Source organism: Taurulus bubalis, assembly GCF_910589615.1.
Source record: "Taurulus bubalis genome assembly, chromosome: 2".
In the NCBI taxonomy this organism is placed as follows: Eukaryota; Metazoa; Chordata; class Actinopteri; order Perciformes; family Cottidae; genus Taurulus; species Taurulus bubalis.
In genome coordinates this window covers 15,371,772-15,395,007 of record NC_136590.1, presented here as the reverse complement: position 1 = coordinate 15,395,007, position 23,236 = coordinate 15,371,772, and the positions used below count along the sequence as shown (strand labels likewise).

General features: G+C 40.2%; 1 protein-coding gene across 1 annotated transcript; it reads left to right on the top strand.

The window, feature by feature from the left end:
- Nucleotides 1–735: 735 nt before the first annotated feature.
- On the top strand, nt 736–22,771 carry baiap2l1a (BAR/IMD domain containing adaptor protein 2 like 1a; the record flags this gene model as incomplete). Its single annotated transcript, XM_079214187.1, has 14 exons — nt 736–786; nt 2,173–2,248; nt 2,448–2,534; nt 10,684–10,745; nt 11,710–11,781; nt 11,978–12,112; nt 15,107–15,259; nt 15,347–15,490; nt 16,075–16,198; nt 16,645–16,858; nt 18,797–18,856; nt 18,938–19,085; nt 21,191–21,231; nt 21,371–22,771. 14 exons carry the CDS (start codon nt 736–738, stop codon nt 21,441–21,443), a joined length of 1,440 nt encoding a protein of 479 aa, XP_079070313.1. The 3' UTR covers nt 21,444–22,771.
- Between the last annotated feature and the right edge of the window lie 465 nt (nt 22,772–23,236).

The window sequence follows — 23,236 nt, the reverse complement described above, 5'->3', positions numbered from 1 at the left end:
TAATATGATAATGTTGAACGCTCTATGAGTAAACACCTAACAGCATGAAGTGATTCAATCTGGTTCCATCTCGACTAGGTGTAAAATGAACATGTAGTGCATGTTCTTGCATGATTTATAATCCCAAGGGATAATACAACCGGGAATAGGGGCAATTATGCATGAGGAATTTTACTTAAAAAAAAGCTTTTACTTATAATATTACAATAAAGGATCTGAATACACTGTCTGACTTCCACCACTACCTGGATTATTAGCCGACTGTACAGTACAGCGCCCCCCTTAGGCCAACTGGAGCATTGCATGTTGGCACCAGAACGCAGTGTTAAATCGAGTCACACCATAAAAGATTTTTTTTACAAGAGACATCCAGTCATAACTTTTTGATTTCCCCACGCGACAACTTCAATTTGTATCACATAAATCGTGACGTCACGGGGCCCTCCCTCGCGCCCCGCCCTCGTGAGCCCTAAACTCACGGGGAAGTCTCTCCGTGTCCCTGTCAGTAGGTCAGTCATTGCGTCCTCCACCGGCCGCCGAGCGTCTCTCTGTCCACACGCGCGCACTGAGGGTGCAGACAGGGAGCAGGACCAGCGGTGGGATTGATTATTCGGAGTGAACACCTGGATTACCAAACACCATTTGTATTTTTCTTATTTCTTACACTCTCTTTTTTTTTTAGACACTCTCTTTTTATTTTTTACGACTTCTGGGCTTGAGAAACAACCTGCCATCATGTCTCGGGCTCCAGATGATGTGAGCAAGCTGACTGAAAGTACATACAAGGTAAGTCTTATGGCAAATAATGAAATAATAGTCGATCATTGTTTTTATTAGTTGGGTTATAATTCTGTTGCATTTTAACCCCAACCACAAATCACATATATAACAACACTATAAATGTGTTAGAGACCACTGTAGTGTGTCTGAGCTTGTATTTTCATGGGACCTAAAGGACCCATTCTGTTGGACTCATCTAGAGCTCTCTGCTTACAAACGGAATAAAGTAGTTTGTTTGTATTTTATAACAGCTTGTAATGTCCAACAACAATCAATTTGGTTATTTAGCGATGCATGAAACCCAGGAAACCGCCATGCAGTCAAAGCCCACCTGTCTGTCTGACATGTGAAGAGTGAGACAAACGATTCTCTCATCAATCAACCTGCTCTAGCTTGTCATTGGACATTAAGTGATTTGATCAAAAGTCCTTTAATCATGGGATTCACCTTGATTAGTCGGTTTAGAATAATCCAATCAAGTTTTCACTGATCTCTCATGTGATAAGGTGAGAATGTGACTGGGTGTGAGGGGCAGTTTTTTTTCTTCTTTTCCACCAAATGTCTTCAAAATCTAAGAAGAAAGTTTTGAATGAAGGTTAAAAGGTTATTTTATGATTTGGGTTGAAGTTCAAATTTAATAGTATGTGTTTAAATATGATGTAATGCTGGATTAGCAATACAGAGTATGTGTTTTGTCTATCTTTCTGTGTGCGTGAGAGAGATAGAGAGAGAGATAGAGAGAGAGAGAGTGAGAGAGAGAGAGAGAGAGAGAGAGAGAAAAACAGAGAAACCCTACCTCTAGTTAACAGTGTGCCACAGTTTCAGCTGGGAGAGAGAGAAATAAAGAAAAAAGAAAGCAAGGAACCTGTTTCCCCCTTTCCCTCTCCTCCTCTGCTCTGTTTTTTCTTCTTCATGTAAAGTCATACCTACACTTCATTGTTCTACCGAGGGCGTGTCAGGGGAATAGAGACAGGGAGGTGAACAGCTCTTGATTGTTGAGGCATTTCAATGAGAGAGAGCGAGAGATGGGGGGGGGGGGGGGGGGGGGGGCAGAGGTTGGGAGGGGAGCGTGATGAGGTTCATACTGCAAATAGCTGCCACTTTGTGTGGGACTTCGCTCTTATAAGGGAGTTGTAAAGCATGTGTGAGGGGTCAAGTTAAAGATTGAATGTTTTATTGTTCTGACATGGTGATATTTATAGAGCAACGGCGCAAACACTTGCTCTGGTTTTCATGTGTTTTTCTTCTCCTCCCACTCTCACAAAAGTAGCCTCACAAGTTTTATTATTCTCGGCAGGTCTTTAAAAAAATAGTTATCCAACTGTGTGAAACTGTTTCTAGATCAGAGTTGTTCTTCTCCACAACCCCTCAATCTCTATTCTTTGTCCCCAGAATGTGATGGAGCAGTTCAACCCAGGCCTGAGGAATCTGGTCACCCTCGGAAAGAACTATGAGAAATCAGTCACAGGTAAACTCAGCTTTCGCCCTCAAAATAGGATGTCACCTGATATGTCTTAATGTGCACTTGACCTCTGTGTACCTCAGTGTCAGCAGTATCTCCACGAATCAAAGAGTTTGGTTTGACTAAAGTGTCACTCGCACACAAAATGTTCCAGCAAGTTTCTTAGCCGATAACCAGATGATGTTTGTCTGTGTCTCCCATGCAGCGATGACTCTTGCTGGGAAGGCCTATTTTGATGCAGTCTCAAAGGTCGGAGAGACTGCTACCGTGTCTCCAGTCTCCAGAGAGCTTGGTGAGTCTAATGCAACTCCAGGTTAAATCCACCTACAGTGATATCCATATGCAAATGTCTCTGTGGTGAAGCTGAAAAATGATTCATCACCTTGTTTTTATGTTGAAAGAGTTTGACATTTTGAAAAGCATACTCTCTGTCTGTACGGTAAATTAAAAGCTACAGCTAGCAGCCGGTTATCTTAGCTTAGCATAAATGGAACAGGGGGAAACCGCTCGCCTGAATCTCTTTGAATGTAACAACATCTGCATCCGGATATGTGGTCATTAGTTAGGTTTAGAGGCGCTGGTCGGCACCTTTTGTTGCCTTTGGACAGAGTCTGGTTTACTCCAGACGTTATGCTAAGCTAAACTAACTGACTGCAGCCTCATATGTATTGTACAGACACAAGAGTTACAAGAAACACTCATCTCATCTAACTCTTGGCAAGAAAACGTATTTGTCAAAAAGTTGAACTGATTTCTTAACGTCACCATGAAATGATGAAAGTGACTTTTCACACATCACCACCATATGCCATATTTTGCCTGCATGCAAGTCAATTATGCAAACATCTGGAAATAACATTGAAGGAACCCTTGTGGCACAGTAGCAATAGCATTTCTTTACAGTCTGCTCTCACCCTCACTCTGATTGAAGTGTTTCCTCTGTCTGTTCTCCGAGGCAGACAAAAAGCCTGTACAGGTTGTTTCATCCATCATGTGACTCATCTCCAATTATTCTATTAGTGCTCAAATTTGGAGAAAAAATGTCACCCCAGTAAATATTATGTATTGACTAAGTTCTCTTTTTTTATATGGCATTTGCATTGCTTCCAGTCATAAACAAAATGTTATGAAATGTCAGACTAGGTGAAGTGATTTTCACAGAGGTGCCACTGTGCGAAAGAGACAAGTTGAGGCGTGTGTGTCACGTTTGGTGAAAATGTAAATAAAGGAAGAAGGAAGTTCGAAAACAAGGCAGCATAGCTGAACATTGGTGCAGTTTCAATGTCTGAAAATGAAACCGTGATGAGGAATACGTTTTATAATGCTAAACTGACAGACTTGCATAAAGATCTGGACCCCGAAGTATCACCTTTCTCCTGTCAGTCAGAAAGATTACATTTTTAGTTAGTGACATTAAAAATAGCTTTCTTATTAACCATTATTATTCCAACAGGCCAAATATATAAAATCCCTCTTGGTGCTCATTAGAAAAACATTCTCCATACTCTGCTGTCAGGCAATGTTGGCAATGTTTGTCAGGCCGCACCTGTAAGTTAACATGCTTCATTAAAAAGTATGTTAACGCTACACGGTTTGCCGGTGACATTTACACTGCATGCCAAAAACAACAAGGTGGAACAACTTCACAAATGTTATGCTAGAAGCTCTGCCATCTTTACTTTTGAACATGTGGAAAGTTTGCAGCTTTAACGTTGATTGCAGCATTTAGGATAACACTTTAAAGAACAGAAACAACTGATGAAACAGGTTTATTCATTGGGGGTGACATTATTTAGCCTCAATCATAAGTGTCCATCGAAACATTAAAATGGCTTTGAGTAAAAAGGTGCTTGAAAGTCTCGGCCTGTAATGGACGACGTCCAGGCAGTGGGAATTTTCTCACACATTGCAGCGAGCAGAGGAGCAAACACGCTGAACAAACAGAAAGACAGAGGAGACCGTCACCCCCCCCCCCCAAGAATGGAGCATAATTTATTTAAAACTGCACCACTGTCAAGAATAAAAGACCAAATACATTACTGTGTTGTTATGACTAGATCTCCACTGCAGACACCTGTACGTTTTTTTTTTCTCTGACGTGATTTCCGAGTTCAGGTTTTTTTTCCTCCCTCTGTGAATGGTGTGGTGTACAAAGAACTTGCGTCACTGTGGTTGGCAAGCATTTGCAGAAAGTTACCTGAGGCTTTTACTTCATACCAAGCTGCTACAGTTTGTCCACATGTTCTCCTTCAAATTGATGCTATAATGGAGGTGAAAGTAGACAGGCCACAACTGCCTGAAGACAATGAGTGAAAACCTATAACCTGTGCTGTTTGATCTCCTTATTTATGACTTTAAAACCCCAATAGCGTTCTTCCTTTTTAAATAGTTACTTTATCAGAGTCGCTTTATTATCCAAATGTAGGCCACAATAAACAGGAATTCGATTTAGTGATACAGCGCAATAAAACCAAGAAAGGGAAACCCTTAGATGAGATTTTCTCCCATGTCCATACTTCAAATAACCATCGTCCCTGCTCTTCCATATCTGATTCTTTAATGGGCTGCTGCCACTACCAATTACCCCAAATATTTAAGAATTAGAAAGAAATGACCTTTAGTGCCATGTCAAGAAATAATAACTCGCACAAATTAAAATTCAATAAAGGGTGGCTAATGTTAGCTAACTCATATTGCTTTGTGATGGTGACTACAGTTAGCTAATATATAATGGGTACCATTTAGCATTGGACATACATACCTACGTACCTAAGTAAAAAGAAGTAAACAGACTACGTGCTTGTTTTGAAAATTCAATGTGCCATCAGTTTTTGAGGCCCCATTTGCCGCTGTTTGGCAAAGGTCACTTTAAAACTAGTTTCATATGTGAAATTATAGCTTGTCATCAGTAAATAGATTTATTTTTGTTGTCATTCATGTATAATAAAGTAGCATGGCAGCATGGCTGGTTTGCCATATTTAAAAGCCATAGTTCTAGTGGGTGTACAATTAGAAACTTCCTGTGCATGAGGCCATGACTGGACTCCACAGGGAGTTGCCATTCCACTCTGAAAAGCAGCAGGTATTCAGGGACTGAAAATGTTGAAGGAGAAAGAATAGCAACATCCCCACCTCTTCCACCATTTCTTCGTTTGTCGAAATTGTTTTTTGAAATATTGAAGTACACTGTCAGCATGAGAAACTGGAAATGTCAGCCAAAGCTATTTCTTTTCTCCCCATAGAACGAGGATTAAGAGCAGGCAAACCGCTGAGTGTTTCCTTACGATAGTTTCTGTAACAGGTTTTGCCTTTTGAAAGGAGCTATTTATTCTGCAGGGAGGATGATGGTATACTATAGATAATAAGAGATTGGGACAATTCAAACATCTGGCTGAGAGCTATTTCATGGGATCGTTTTTCTCTCTACACAACAAACAGTTTTGCCCGCAATATCAGTACATGATGGGCAATTTATCTTTTTTGCCAGACACAACATCACCAGAAGCATCAGGGAACCATACGTTGTTCCTAAAAGTCAGTAAAGGTACACGTCCTTTTGTTTGTGTCTGAGAACACCTGGAGCAAACTCATCGTCCTGGCTCCAAAAAACTTAACAGCGTTAGTCTAAGAACCTCTAATGCCTTCTCCTTGGCAGGAGCAGGTTCACTCACAAATAATGCAGTTTGTATTTTAAAACCATTTCAGGACCTTTAATATGGTCTCTTTGGGCCAGTTGGGTTTAAAAGTGTTAAATATGCATTTCTTATAATTAATGAGATGCATCATTTCTGTGCATTTTGAACAAAATTGGATACTCATTATCTCAGATGATGTATGTGACGTAAGTAATTCCGGGGCTCACCCTAGACTATAAGAGTAATGACATGCAACTTTCACCAAAGTTTCATTGGAAGAATATTCCAAACATTTTGGGAAATACCTTAATTATTTCTCTTGCCAAGAGTTGGATGAGACATCTGTGCGTTCAAGTTGATGCTCCAGCCAGGAGACAGCGCTTAGTTTAGTTTTGCATGAAGACTGAAAGTACAGCGAGCCCGGGTCTCAAAATCCACAACATGTCATATCTTGTTTGTTTCTCCGTTTGAAATTAGTCAGGATTATTTTTACTCTTGAACAGCGGCAGGATCGCTGTGTCCTCCTAATGCCTGTCTTTATGCCAAGATAACGGCCTCTTGTCTCCAGGCACATAGGCCTACTTAGTATACAGACATCAAAGTGGTATCGATCTTCTCCTCTAACACGTGACAGGAAAGTGAGGAAGTGAGTATTTCCCCAAGATGTTGAACTAATACTTTAAAACCTTTAAAAATGAGCTGAACCATATGGCATGAATGTATCTGTGCCACCAAAAATATCCAGGTCAGTCACACAGACACAGATTGTTTTCCCAAAACCAGGCCTAGACTGTTGAAAACAAATAAAGGAGGGTGGAGGTTGTTTTAAAGAGTCCACTCATTGTTCAGTCAGTTATGACTCCTCTCGTCACACTCTACAGGTCCCTAAGGATCCCAGATCTCAAACACCCTCCTTCTGCATCAACTATTAAAATAAAGGTTTCCTCTAAGGAACCTCTAAAGAGACCAGAGACTCGCTTACCGCTCAACAAACTATGATGTCGGAGCATCTAAAAGTCACGCGCCAGTCCTTTCACAAAGATATCCCATGCGTCCCTCCTTCGCTTGCTCGGCATCTGAAGTCGCTTATCGGCTATTATAGATTTTGACCAGTATTTAGAGAAAATCACTCTATGAAACTTTATTCTTTGCATAAAGAACTTTTGACACAAATATACCGTTTTTAAAGTTATGAGGTTTGCCTTCAATTTATTGTATTAAGTGGGGGGAGATTTATATTGATGCTCGAGGCTGCAGTTATTTTTATGAGTTCTAGTAATAAATTATGTTATGTGCTGTGCGTGACTGCAGGTCATCGATCTATGTTCACAGCTACTGATCTAGAGCACACAGTAGACTGAGTGGCAGTAGATGCTCTGATCACTAAACAATAATAAATGACTACAAACCAAAAACAGATGGCTTTTGATCATCAGCAGTGTGAGAAACGGGTGATCCATATTCATGGTGGCATCTTATATTGTCATAATAACTGCAGTAGTGATGAAATGCCAAATTATTTAAGTTGTCATGGGATTTTGTTTCCTGCACCATTGTTCGACATTTTAAAAAACTAGGTGATTATTTGAAAAATAATTGGAAGATTATTCGATAATAATTTACATATTAATAGTTAATAATAGGGTTGTGTATGTAATGTCTAAGTAATGCAGCCTTTAATTGGCATGTTTGAGTTCATGCAGTCTCACCTCAAGGTCCATCAATAAGCCACTCCTGAGCTTTCGATCATGTTACATGATCTTCATCAGCAGGGAGGGTTTGCCCAGTTTGTAGATACATCACATTTTTTTGTCCATGTTGGATTCAAAGTTGAGTTTCAGTTCATTCTCAAACTTGAAAACAACATTTTACAAACAGTATCACCTCACAGGCCATTTATATGCTGATCTGAAGCTTTCAACATGATCTACCTTATGCAGTGTTTGTTGGTTCTTGGTGGTTGTTTATACAGCGAGTCCAGAGTCCAGCATTTAACCACAGTCACCTTCCCATGTGTTTCCACTACAGTGAATTCAACACTTAAGACAGTGACATCATGGTGATGTTATCACCTGTTAGGAAGGCAATAGCTCATCATGGGCAACCTCTGATAAGTGTCTCCCCACCTGCAATGGAATGTGTGCAGTTGAAATACCATCTGATCCTGAGTCACAAAGGAGTTGGCTGCATTTTTTCACACACACACACACACACACACACACACACACACACACACACACACACACACACACACATACACACACCGCAAATCTGCACAGACAAGCCCAGTGATGTATCTCATGATAAAATAGTTGCACAAGACCATGACCGATATAGGCGCTACCAAGTTCAGCACTAACTCAGATGTTGCGTGCACTTGGATAGAGGAGGAAACTCACTAAGGGAAAGATTTCCATTTAGATAAGAGTGGTGAAATAAAGGCGAGGTTGAAAAAAAGAGTCACCGAGTCAACTACCAGTGTTTGCCCTGCCAGCGTCATCTCATGTTGTACGGCTTGCTTATCTAACACCGCATAGTCAGGGGTTGGCACTGGGCACTCCCAGCACATAAATGGCATCAACGGTTGAGAATGTCGAAATCTCTGCATCCTATCTGCAGTCTTGTAAAACAGGCATTAGATACAGGTTTACAAATTGTATGTTAACTGCACCAGTTTTTAAATGACCAACAACAGCAGCAAGGATAATGTCTTTTATTCATAGTTTTTTAAGCTTTTTCAGTATTCACTTTTACCTGAGGTTGACAGCACAGCTGGATTATGAACATTTTAACCATAATGTTTATCTTCATTTCAGACTACCAAACTACATGCTTCAAAGTATTTTTTTTTGTTGTAAGCTACACTATCTGAATCAGTGTACTGGCATGACAAATTTGAGTGTTGAAACAGTGGAGGAGAGAACAGGCGTGTTCATAACTCAGTAAGCAATAAGTCATATGAGTGAATCATGGATATTATAGTTTTCCACAATGATCTCTTATCAACCCTGTATGCATAAAAAACCTTGTGCACATTGTGCAAATCGTCGACGCAAGATTAGATTGTCTTGGTACTTAAAATCCTCAAAAGGGAACAAATAGCCTGAAACAGATATGAGATTAGACAAAGTTAGAAAAAGCTTGAATCGCAGTTCAGCCTAGTAGACACTAAAAACTTTCTGTAACCAGTTACTTTTGTATTCACACTTTAGCTAGAAATAATTTTACACCTCAAATCTCACACTTTAATTCCACAGAGAGAAAGCAAGCATCAGTTTTCTTACTTCTTCTTACAACATTGTACATCTTTTGCTCACTCTTGTATGACAGATTTATGATTCACCGTACAGTCTGTACAAAGCTGTGGTACCACTCTGTAGCATTTACCCTCCCACTAGCAGGCGTTCACACCTTGTTAACCCCAAAGGTGAAACCTGCAGGTGTACAACGGCCTCTTTGAACCCTCTCCCGGCCTTTCTCAGCCTCCCCCTTCCACCCCTCGCAGTCCGTTGTTGGGGCTGTACAAACAGCCCCTGAGCCCCGGTCACCCCTCCCTGTCGAAGCACAAAGGCAGCATTTACCAGTACGTTCTGGTGACCTTCAGAGGGCAATGTTGTTGTAGCTGGACGCTGCCTGCTGCATCACGGGAGTACAGCTCTGTATCAGTGGGTCATTACATGTGTTTGCCCCGAGTGGAGGGTAGCAGGGAGGAATTTCAGGTGTTGGGTCCAATGTGTGTTTAGGTAGAGTGTGCCAACATGGGCAGCTTTTACAGATTTTTACCTCAAAATGACAGAGTGAACCTGACACCTGCGCCTTCTTTACATTTTTCTGACGCTGTTAAAAACCCTTGCAGGTTGTCTTTTCTCCTAGTAGTGACGCTATCACATACCCAGATATGATGTCCCATATTGTTTTTACAGGTTTCACCAGAAACACGGTGTCCTATAGTAAACCTTGAGTCTAGATTTCACCCCATTGTGATAGAGGTAGCACTATAAACTGCTTAGCTACGATTGTCCACTTCTGTTTACAGTATTGACTCACTCCCATTGTCTTGTGTCATATGCTGCTCTATCTATGCTGTAGCCTGTCTGTGAATGGAGACTGTTCTGTTCTGTTGTATTTGACCGCACAATACCAGAATGTTTCATAGAGATTACTTATTGACAGCTGTTTAAATATTGAAAGGAGATAAGTCATCTGTGAAATATGGGCTGTAAAGATGTACGCAAGGCCTGAGGAAAACAGGCTTTGTTGGTTTATTCTGCAAAGTATTCATAAATTACATTTTTCCTGAATCTGCTTGTTATGTATTCTTGTGTATGTGTGTGGTGTATGTGTATGTGTGGTGTCTGGTTTACAAATGCTTGCTGTCACCTGCCTTTCTTCAAGGAATACTTGTTATTGAGAAATGCACTTTCTTGCCAGGAGTAAGATGAGAGGATGATACCACTGTCATGTCTGTACAGTAAGTATGAGGCTACCACCAACAGTCAGTTAGCTTAGTTTAGCACAAAGACTGGAAACAGGAGGCAACAGCTAGCCTGGCTCTGTCTCCAGGAAACAAAACAGCGCATCCTTAAGCTCCCAAATTAACACATTAGCGCATATATAAATATGCAAATATAACAAACCACGTTGTGGTTTAACGATGTGTCACTTTCTGCAGTAGTATCGCTCTTTTCTAACTCACAACAAGAATGCCTGGTCAGAATACAAAGCCAATGGGACCATACTTTCAAAATGAGTTTCTTTTTTTCTTTGTTTTGATCTTATTAAAACAATTTTCTGACGTCTTTCTAGGTGTGGTGCTGATGGAGATCTCAGACGCCCACAGGAAGGTCTACAATGAACTTGAAGAGAACGTGAGTAGCCTTAAAAAATAGTCCCCAACAAATGCACAATTTACTGATGTGTGAGTGGTGTTTCGTAAAAATAGAAGGACAAACAAATTTTGTTTTTTTCATGGGATTTGTTGACAGTTCGAAAAACGTAGAATATGGCCAGCTCGGATTTTGAATGGACATCTTGTGTTTTCTCAGGAAAGCTCAACGCTCTTATGTTGTTCCCTTCGTCTGTCAGGCAGCATAAAGGATCTTAAGAATTAAACAAGACGAAGCCTTTCTTGTGCTACAATTATGTCATTAAAACAATTGTGTGCATTGGCAAGTCACCTGTTGAGCCTCTAAGAGTCTTCCCGAGGAGTACCCTGTGGCCACCAACAATCATCTTATCTTCACATAACAGACAGAGATCTGCAATTTGATACACTGTCCTTTCTGTACTCTCCAATCTTTTGTTCTCATTCTTCACATTTTAGAGAGTTTTATTTTATTGAAACAAACTGCGGAAGAGAGTTGGCTGAGAGTGGAAAACCCAACAGAATCATTCCTGACCCTGCTGCCTCGGGGTGAAATGTCCCAAATACCTGCTAGTGACAAGTGTTTGAATAAGGCGACAACTGAAAAACAACAGTTGTTGTTGGATTCTCTTTGGAAATAAGCACAATCTCTTACGTAGAAAAGCAAATGGTGTGCTGTGTGAATGGCTCTCGTTTCTGCTCGTGTCTACCCTGGACTGATCAAACTGTATCTGCGAGAGGGGGAAGTTGTAAATCTTTAACCATAACAAGCTGATTAGACATCCCTGATGGTTGAAATCTAATCCTCTCAGAAACCCATTATCGTGCATTCCACCAGGTCACTCCACTCTTATCGTAGCGTCTCCATTGAGCCGTGCGACTGAACTGTACATTGAGTTTAGAACAGCGTGCATGCAGCGTGAAGTGTGTTGCAAGTGTGTTGAGGTGTGTGAACTTTCTCTCTGCAGTTCAAGACGTTCCACAGGGAGATTATTATTGAGCTGGAGAAGAAGACAGAAATGGATGTGAAATACATGAATGTAAGTGTAATCATACATGCCTCTTACCATCGCTTATAGGATGTATAATGCAAACACATTTCATGAATTAGACTAGCTCTTAAGGTTCTGTGAATCCCACGATTATTTTAGTTCCTTTGTTTCTGAGGAACATTTGTATGATGAAAGCTGCAACCTGCTCACTTGTCTCATCTCTCCCTTGCCAAACGTCCTGTAGGCCACTTTCAAGCGCTACCAGTCGGAGCACAAGGTGAAGCAGGACTCCCTGGAGCGCTCTCAGACAGACCTGAAAAAGCTCAGGAGGAAAAGCCATGGAAAGCACTCATCCAAGTACGAGATCAGAGAGAACGAGGTGAGAGTTAAACCAAACCAACGCCCCAACGTTTTTCTTCCCTTCAAAACAAAACTTGTATGATACTTTGTGTGCTGTTGCATGGTCACGCTCTGATGCCCGAGAGAAGAATATGACACATGTAGAATTTATGTGACGGGTTGGAGAGATGTGGTCAAGATAGTTGTCATGATAATGGCCTTTCGGTTATGCTTTAATTTCACGTAAAGACATGGCATCATTGATGTGTGTTTAAACACTCAATATCTTGAAAAAAAAAAAATCCTGGAAAGGACAAGGGAATAGGACCATCAAAGGTGCCACCACGCCTATAGCTGTTAGCAGATTCCCTGTTTCTGCACGCAGCAGAATGAGACCATTATGCCGCGCCTCACTGCATTCAAATAGAGACGGAACATTATGTTTTTATTGAAGGCGTACACACACAGATTTGCACAAACGCATGCATGAATGCTCACATGTATGCAGACACACATTTCAGGTTGTATTGGAGGCAGCAAATTGGGATAGTTGTTTTCCAAATGGTTCATTCCTGGTAACCAAAAATGTAGTTTGTCATGAAATGTCAGATCGACTTGTATTTTCAGTGCAACTCGATAGTCATATCATCCAATGGCATGTTTTGTATGCCAAACAGAGCTGATATGGCTGCAAGAGAAACATCCAATCCTTTTTAGATTCACAATCAGTTTAGTTGTTTGGTATTTAGACTTCTCTGCCCACGGAGGATTTGATTGAAGTTGAAGAGCAACACACACAACAGGTTCCTAACAGGCCATATAGCAAAAGCTAGCATGCTGACACGCTAATCTAAGATAGTGATCTGGGTTACATATACCAGTTTTTCATCAGCTCAAATGTGATTGTGAGCATTTTAGCATTCTGGCTAGCTCATAACGAAAATAAAATGTTTGTCTCAGTGGATACAAACCTTTACATGACAAATGTAATGGACCATACATACACAACATACAGTATTTAAAATCAACATTCTCCAGAAAACAACTTTCATTTTAACCTATCAATAGGTATAATTGTACCTTTATCAGTGTGCAATGCACAGGAAATACATAGTAAATATTTCCAAGCAGACAAACAGTCTGCAGTGTGGAATAGTATAGTCTTTTGCATCACGCACATATTTTGCTATCACACTGAAAACAAGTGTGACTGCCAAGTGAATAGAAGCACACACACACTTGGCCTTGAAGGTTTAGTCAGTGTTGACATCACCATTGCTTGACTAGGTCTGTTGTGTGTTGTGCAGTGACCCTGAGTCTATTGTTTGAAGTCTATGCTTTCACATGATTGGTGCACATTGTCGGGTGTTTACGTCCTACTGTCCGCTATCGACAAGCAATCTCAACACCTCAGACAACAATTTGCTTGGTAAATCAATGCGGTGAGATGAAGTCGAGACTGCGACACCAGAGCAATAATTCCTGTCTGCCTCTTGCTTTAATGTATTGACTGCTTTGTGTCCTCACTTCGATGATGGATGGTGTGTGGCCCTGGTTTGCTTCGACAGAATTGCTCAACAAAACTTTTGATTGAAAAATCAAGAAGTGATTGTGAACGTGCTGTGTCTTTTTTCCACTGCTGTTAACATCAGAATCAGTCTCTTGTTTGTCTTTGCACGGCAAGTTTTAAAAGATACTCGTACAGGAAGTCGTCCCTTCTGGGATCCCTTCTCTTTCATGAGGGTATTTTTTCCATTATCTGATTAAAGATGACACTACAAAGGAGACTAGGCTCCTCCGAGCTTTCTTGCCAGTGATGAGCTCAGTCTTTGTCTTTCTGCCCTCTCAGCTCTCGCTGAGAGTTTGGACGACTGTTTGCTGTGAAAATGGGAAATCCAGAGCCTTGCTTCAGGGTCTGACAGGCTATCGTGGAGAGAGAAAGAGACCAGACAGGAGAGGAGGGTCTTCGACAGAGCCCTTAGAGACAGGCAACTTTCACCGTCACCATGACAACCTGGGAAAATGGGAGAGATACTGGAAAGGGAGTGGGTGTAGAATAAAATAAGAAGTAATTGTAAACGATTTATATGTCTTTCCGAGGTCCAGTCGCATATCTGCTCTGCAATACTGGCAGAATCATCTCTGTGAGGTGTGTCTTTCAGCACAGTTTACCACTGAGCTAAGATCAATCCCTGAGCAGCAGGACACCCAAATAAACTCAACGCTAAGTGCAGAGACATTGATCACAAGGCTCGTTAGTGCCCAGATTTGTAACTCTGACTTGAGGCGAGCACACAAGCTGCGACCACAGAGTTCACTTTAACTCAGAGAGCCACGGAGAGTTAGAGCAACAAATTAACTATCCTAACTTCTTCCCCCTGGAGGTTCACAGCTGGAGACTCTGGCGACTGAGAGATATACATGTAGTCAAAAAACATTACTATATACAAACATATTTTCACGAAATTCATTGTAAATAAATGAAATACGAAAAAAGAAAGCAAAAAAATAAATACATTGAAATTATGGGAAAAGAAAAAAATGAATTACATTTTTAATACATATTTAAAATGTTTGTATTTATTTATTTTTTATTTTATTTTTTTCAGATTTTATTTTTAATGACTCTGTTCTATTGTATTTGAAATAATATGATTTATTTATTTCTATTATTGTCCTGTAATGTATTTTTTAAATTTTGTCCTTTGTGTTTTCTTTTATCATTTAATTATTTGTGTGTTTCTATTTTTTTATTTAAAATGTTTTTATTCTATTTCATTACTTTATTGTTATTATTTACTTTTTTTTCACTATCTAACGGATTTAGGCCCATTCTACCTTCTTTTGAGACTGACGAAGCATTGAGAGAAACACCTTGCTCGGGTTTAATGTTTTGTTTATTGTCTTTCTGCTCACTTCTCCATACAAAATAGTAAACTACAATCTCTCACTCATTATATTGCTCATTTGAAACCTGACGAGTTATTAAACGAGCACTATGACCCTTCTTGCTGTCCTATGACCCTGTCTGCAGTATGTGGAGACCATTTCGTCGCGCCAGATGGACATGCAGAAGTTCATCGCTGATGGCTGCAGAGAGGCCTTAATAGAAGAAAAGAGACGCTTCTGCTTCCTGGCGGACAAACATTGCATGTTCTCCTATCAAATTAGCAGCTTCCATGAGAAAGTAAGCATGGACAGAGAGGTCATTCTACACAGTCAGACCCCTACACTAATGGACTGTTTGACATCTTTTTTCCTCTGGTGTTTCCAGGCCAGAGAGATGCTGGCCGTGCAGCTCCCCAGCTGGCAGGAAAAGTGCAGCGACATCACCAAGGTGCCGGACGCTGTGACCACCATGATAGAGGAGTTGTCCCCCACTCCAAAGCAATCGCCTCAGGTTGAACATTACAACAGGGTGAATATTGGCTGGTCCTGTTTGGATTCGTGCTGAAATGGCATCAATATGGCTACATTTTGTAATATCATATTATGAGCTTTATTCTCTTATCATGCGTTGCTTTTCATCCCTATCTTTAACACTCATCTTACTGTGAGATACTTCACATCAAAGCTGTGGAATAAAAGCATTCCAAATGTTACATATGAATAGACTGTGTCTACAAGACTTGCCCTGAAGTGTTTTATCTTGTGTCGTTGCTTGTATTTTATCTTGCAAAGGTGCTGATATCTGTTTTATCCGATTGAGGCTGTTGTGTGTAAAGTGGTTGGTTATCATTATCTGGCTATCAGCCATGGGAAATCCTGCACATGCTCTTGTTGCTCTTGTAAAGTCCCCTGATTGTTGTTTTGTGTGGCTATTTATTGCCGCGTAGGAGGAACATATTCAGTTTCAATTACCGTACTGGGTGTTTAAAAAGCATTGCCTTGACAAATACTTTACCCTGATCATTCACAGAACATCTTTGTTATAATGTCATTATGGCTGTCTCTTTTGTCACATTTTGTATCTGCTAATGATATTCTTCTTCATCTCCTCAGAACAACGTGGAGTCAGGGGTGCCTCCTCCAGCACCGCAACTGAAGGCCCAGATCAGTCCGCTAGCCAACATGTTCAACCCAGAGCCCAGGATTCCTTTCAGCCCCCCGTCAGACAACAACTCAGGTACTGAGGGCTTCTTCCCTCACAAATGACTGCAGCATCTCTCAGTCCTATCGTTAAGTATTGTACATCAGCCAGTCACTTGTTATTGGTTTTCTCCTTTGAACTTTTGCCAAAATCAGAGCAATGTTTTCTGATAAATTGTGTTGGAATTAAGTTTTTGTAGAGTTTTTGGGGGATGCACTTATGGTGGAGAGATGGATGAGTAAATTAATACAATTCTCATATCTGTGTGTTAAACGGAAGCTAGCAGCCTGTTAGCTTAGCTTAACTTAGTTTAACAAATAGACTTGAAACAGGGAGAAACAGCTAGCCTCTATCTAAAGAGGTAGCAACATCCACCCACCTTTCCTAAAATGTCAAACTACTGCTTAAATGTAACATTGCTTTACATTTTGATTTCAAGTTCTGACAGATAACTGATATGATCCATCTTGAATTTCCTCCAGACCAGGGCAGTCTTGGAGAGGTCAGCTTGTCCCGGTCTACATCCCAGTCGTCCGGTCTAAATGTGGGCAGGAAGCCCAGAGTTAGGACCATCTTTCCCCACTCGGCAGGCAACAACCACACCCTCCTCAGCTTCGACGAAGGCGACATCCTCATCCTGCTCATCCAAGAGGAGAAGGACGGTTGGTTGTACGGAGAGCTGGAGAAGACACAGCAGTATGTTTTCCACTAGTTTCATATTCAGGGTTGTCCTACCCTATGCCCTATACTTTAGTTTGCCCATCTTTTCATCCATCTCAGCCTTTATGGTTTTAAAGTCTCATGATTCCATGCTTTTATCATTGTCAACGAACACTGTGAAAACAGAATATACACTATGGAGTGATCCTACTTAATAGTATTGCCTGTGTCGCCAAAAGTCTGATACTGTTTATTCCTCTGTGCAAAAGACTATCATTGTTGTTCAACATGACTCTTCATTACCATTAACACACCCACTGTAGTTTATTTTGGGTTGATCCCACATACACAGCCCGGCTGCTTTAAATACGATAACTGCTTCTTAATCCACCAAATGTGTAATAATTTGCCAGACAATCTGGGGGAGTCTGAAAGTACAGTGACACAGACTAAAACATTGTTGATTTTGCTCTTTTCATGTGACTTGTTGTCGACAAAATATAAAACAATGACGTGTTATCCTTTAATTTTAAGTAGGATATGGGGCTTTTAAGTTTGACATAATGTAAAATTAACGCAATCCTGAAATGTGGAATAGGATTTTTTTACTGAGAAACCTTTGACACACCCACACGAGGAAATGTACTCAAGCAGCACTGACACTCACATTGTTCACATAACTTGAGTTAGCAGTACTTGTTGCTTGCTTTGTGTTTGTTAATATTTAGTTGTGCTAATACATCAATGCTCAGGAACACAAAGTATGTCAGGTATGTTCCACATGACAGTCGCTCTCTCTCACTCTCTTTTACCGCCCAACTACACCACACACACACACACACACACACACACACACACACACACACACACACACACACACACACACACACACACACACACACACACATTCTTCCCTGCGTCTTATTCTCCAATGCAAACACGTATGGCACCTGTTAGCTTTGTGGGTCTTGTTTACTCAAATCATCAGCTTGGAAAATGTTTATGTACAACAAGGAATGCTTGTATATGTAGCTGCAGCAGCACAAATCCATTGAGTAGCCTGTGTAATTACAGTCATCGTCAACTGCTCGCTAGATCAATTAGGACTCATAACACAGGCGAGTGGATTACATGGCGCTCGAAGAGCTTGTGACGACTATTTCAAACAAATTAACAAAGGCCTTATCTGTCTGTTTGTTTTCAAAAGACCTTTGGAATTAAAGTGGATTTAGTGCAGCCAGTGTTAGTTTGCAAAGACGAGGACATGTTGGGATAAATCACATGACATTCTGTTTCTTAGCAACAAATCCAGTGCATTGGTCTGTCTCTGCAATAAGTCATATTTTTCTCCGAACAAGAGACTTGGAGACAGCTTCTGGGTGTTAGTGAACAAAAACTGTCTGCCTGACAAAGATTATATGTGCATCTCATTCAAGTGTGTTGTCTGTAGCAGCTAATCTGCTGTAAGCACACAGAATGGTAAAAGTCAGTGTCAGTTTTTCTGCTCTGGCTCTCTTACATGACTATTTTTTACTTGGAAAGTCCTGCAAATCAGCATATTTAAAAAGTGTCAATCATCCTTAATTTAGTGGAATAGATTTGTAGATATATTATTATATTTTCATGCGACCCACCCTTCTGTAATTGTGCATGACAAACATCATGAACCTGTAATGGCCTAATAGTTTAAAGGTTTGCCACCAGAATCTGGTTCGAACTCTTTCTGGTTAATCGTGTTGTTTTAAATCAAATGTTTGCTTGTAACATTGTCTGAAGGAATAGCTTGAAGTTTTAGGAAATAAACATATTAGCTTTTTTGCCAAGAGTTATATGAGATCAATACCTCTCCCTGTCTTATATTACATAGATAACAGTTAATGGATATCCAAGTATCCATTGAAGAATAAAGATTTTATATGACTGTTTATTTAAAATTGTTTTATGATATTATGGGGTGTTTTTCTTCCTTGTTAGGAGGGGCTGGTTTCCCTCATCTTACTGCAGACCTCATACTGAACCCACGATATCAAATAGGTAAGAAAACATTACAACATGCTGGGAAGAAAATCAATGATTTGTTTTACAGCTGAACCTTTATGTCACGTGTGTTAGCAGCAATCTTGGCACGCCGGTGCGGAGTCCGAGTGCGACCAGTCTGCAGGAGCAGGATGAGGAGGAGCCGGTGTTGCTGCCGCCACCAGACTACAGCGACGACACCTCTTCTAGCCAAGCGGTCCTGTCAACGCCCTCGCCACAGAACAAGGTCAATACCAGCACCTCAATAAGCATCTACTAACCACATGTCATCTGTTAAAACAGTAAATTTGTGTCTTTGTGTGGATGGGATTAACTAGACATTATGTATTCCTTTAATCCACCATTTATCACTCTTTCAAATGAGAATGGTAGTTGTTTTTAATAATGTGGAAGCACTCTACTATAAGATGCATAGTAGAGGAGAATTGGATTTGAATGTGTATTAAATGGGCCACGTCACACGTCTTAGAAAAGGTATTATGTTCCCTGATAAGATATCTTTATTGCCTTGCCTAATAGATCGCTGACTCTTTGACCATCACACATCTCAAACTGTTAGTCTGACTAATCGTGTCTTATCAACATATCCTTGCAGCATAATTGCCTCCACACCCTTAAGATGGAGCACAGTTGGATACACGCCCTTAATTCCTCTAACCAGTTCAAGGAAACATGTTATATTTATCGAGACACCTATTTCCCCAAAGGATGTGCGAGCCTTAAAGCTGTTATGTATCCTTAAGTAACTGTATCGAGACATAAAAGTCAAGTGTGAAACAGACCAGAAAGTTGTTGTTTAAGAAAGACACCTGAAAAATGCTCCTAGACAGGTTTTGTTGAGGAATGGAGAGATGAGAGGAGAAGGAGAGTTACATAAAGGACAAGAGGTTATAGACACAATTCATTTTCCATGTTCGTGCCTACACTGTGTCAGCTGATTGAGAATGAACTATAGCTGTCCAGCCAGCAGACAAGCCCAAGCACACTTCTTTCTCCCTCATCATCACCTTCCTTGCTGCTCTGCCTGTACGCAGTGTCCTTTGTATTTGCAGCCTCAGGCTTTTACTGTGAAATAAACCACAGTGAGGGATGTACCTTTCCAATAGGGATCACAGTGCTTTTTTATTTTTCCTTTGCTCATCTCATCCTCTTGTGATTCAACATTTTGTAAAAACATAGCCCAGCATTGATAAGGCCAGCATTGAAAAAAAAAGGTCTGTGCTCTTTAGGTTTGTTGTTGTGACTGTGGGGCAAAGGTGGACCTTGTCACCATTGAGTAGGGACTTTAGTTCCCTGAGTGGAGCCTCTCAGGCAGCATCCAAATCCCTTATTTATTTCTGATAGATTTCTGAATTTCGTTTACATATTTCTGGCCATTTGACTTGTGCCTGTATCCCTGAAGAAGAAAAAAAACAGGATTCTGAGTAGTATTTTGAGCCAGAAAAAAAAAACTCAAGTTGAAATGTTATTGTGTTTGTAAAGGATGAATATAATACTTTTTGTAGGGCAGTGAGCAACCACAACAAGAGGAGGTGCTTTCTGATAGGCTAAATTCAGGGAATAAAAGTCTAACACTAAGGCTGCATGTTCAGATGTTGTCTGCTTTCTAATGGAAGAGCGGGGTAATGCATGTTTTTTTCTGCAATTAGTAATGAATGCAATGCAACCATTTTTATAAGCTTCACATATGTAAATTATAAAGATATAAATCTAAAAAATAAAATGAAATCCACTAAGTACCTCTCTTCATCAGCCCTCGTCATGCACAGTTAATGATTAATTATACAATCTTACTTTAAGTACCTGTTCTTATCTGATCTAAAATGAAAACAACATCCGACACTAACTAACAAACTCCTGGGTTGAAATGTTTATGAACTGCTGTAGCTCCTCTATAAATGTTCTTCACAATATTTTAAAATGTGCCTCACAAAGGTCAGGGTCAATGTTTATGTTCCCCAGCTTTATCGACCCCATGCTCACTTGGCTCTGTAGAGGGTGAAATGATTATCATTGTCCTCAGATGAGAGAAAAAGAGGAGTAAGTCTCTCGCCATGCAGCCTTTCTAGATTGTCCAGATTCCAGACTTGGTGAGGTCTGAGGTTAACATGTAGTTTAGGTACATGTCTAAACTCCTCTGCATGGATTGGGAAGGGGGGAGGCGGACTGTTGATGGGAAATCTTAACAAACCAGTCTGACAACACTGACTTTCTTCACAGCTGGAGGGAGGGTGTGGATCTGTGGTGACTGTGGTGGTGTAAATGTTGTGTGTAATTTCTCTTAGTCTACTAGATCTTGAAGAGTCTTTTCTTCTGTGTTTTTGGCAACAGGTTTCTTTAGTCAATGGGACTGCAAAGGCTCACTTTCTAGGGTGAGTGACCTAACACAACTAACCAAAACTCACAGCTTTTGTGTGTCAGTAATTAAACGTTGGTTGATGACCACATAATGATGAATTTGAAGGCGTTATATCAGCATGATGATTTTTTGTCACATTTATTTTCCTGCAGAGGAGGGAATCCATTTGCCACAGTCAAGCTGAGACCAACAGTCACCAATGACAGATCAGCACCAAACGTCTAACACAAAAGATGAGGATTTTCACCGCTGTCATGCCTTCAGGGGAATCATTGCAACATTGGACCCCTGCGACACACTTAATATTACCCCGACCCGACATCTCACCAGCCTGCATGCTTGTCTCTCTCAGTACCGGTCTGCTCTATTAAAGGAATCCATTGTTTCTTGGCACACGTGTGTTTGACTGTGCCAGTGTGTGTTTTACATGAGCCACAACAGGGAAATATTGCAATCAACACATTGAGAAGCTGGAATTCATTAACTAAGAATTCCCCCCAAAATTAAAATCTTGACTATGTAAGCAATCGAGATCCTGCACAGGAATGGTGGGATCCACCACAAATGATAAAACTCTACTACAGTGAGATTACTGAAAGTAAATACCTTGAATGGGACCAAGATAAAGCGATTGGGGTTCATTGCGTGTCTGATGGTCCCACAAATACCAATGGAGTTTCTGCTGACATGCTAACAAGGAGATGAAACCTGAAAAGAGATGCTTAGACAGTGTCATAAGATCTTTTCCGGCTTGTTTGTGCTGCAGTCAATGCAGTGTGTTCATAGAGAATGAAGAGATCCAGATTGACTCGATGCTGACAAGGAAGACCAGCATCCAAGCCGTCTGCATGACTCGCCAAAAATATATTGTCATTTCTGTTTTTGTTATAATTATTTGTGTCTTTCTTTTCTTAAGAGGCATTATGATATACAAAGGTTGTGAGAATGAAGGGAGAGTGACAGTGTTGGGGAAAGGGTTTGTCATTTGAGTGATGGCAAAACAGTATGTCACTGTTTAAAATGAGAAGGCTATTTATACACACTAACTTTGTATGATATTTAAATAGAAAATGTGTGTGCAGAAGTCCATTCTGTGATTAATTTAATATTCTTTTAAATACGATAGCCACCGTGCTCGTGATCCCAAGATTATTTTAATTTGACTGCTGGTATGTATTTTAAATGGGCAATGACCTTTTGATGAAGGGAATTTGTTTCACTCTTCATGGTTTCACTGTAAAGTAGATTATGTGTACAATGCACAGTTTATACAAAATAAAAATGTACCTTACTGGTAGACCTTTGCTTTGTATGAATAAAGTGGGTCGTTGTTTTAAAGTATTAACTGTTTTGTAAAAAGCTTTTTTTGCCATGTTTTTACTTTACAGAATGTAAATGTATGATGAGGAACTGAGCGATGAAACAGTTGATTGATGCTCGTAGACCCACTCGTGTGTGTAAGTGAAGCCATCGTAGTTATTGCCTCATGCTTTCTTCAGAGTACCTTGCCACTGTGTTGACCGATGTCTTTTTTCTCAATAAAACAAGGTAAAGTAAAAGTTTGCATAATTAGTGTTAAATTCCAAAGACTTGGGTGAAAGCAATTACCTCTTTTTATTCTTTCTTTGATTTTAGAAGTGTTGTTGAATATTATTAAACTCATTTCTATTCAAACATTTAATAACCAGTATAAATACTATGAGAGAAACTAAAGGAAAAGAGAGGTATATGTTTTTGGCTTGTGGGCTGCATATCACAGAAATTAAGGACACAAAGGGAACTTGCAACATCATTACTCTATACTCTTTTTGACAACAGGTTTCTTTAGTAGATGGGACTGCAAAGGCTCATTTTCTAGGGTGAGAGACCTAACACAACTAACCAAAACTCACAGCTTTTGTGTGTCTATAAACATTTAGTTCAGTTTATTTATTTAATTCAGTATTTTTTTCTACCTTTCAAGCAGCCCCTTCCCCAAAGACAGAAAAACCTACCTATTATTATTGGTTTGATCGTAC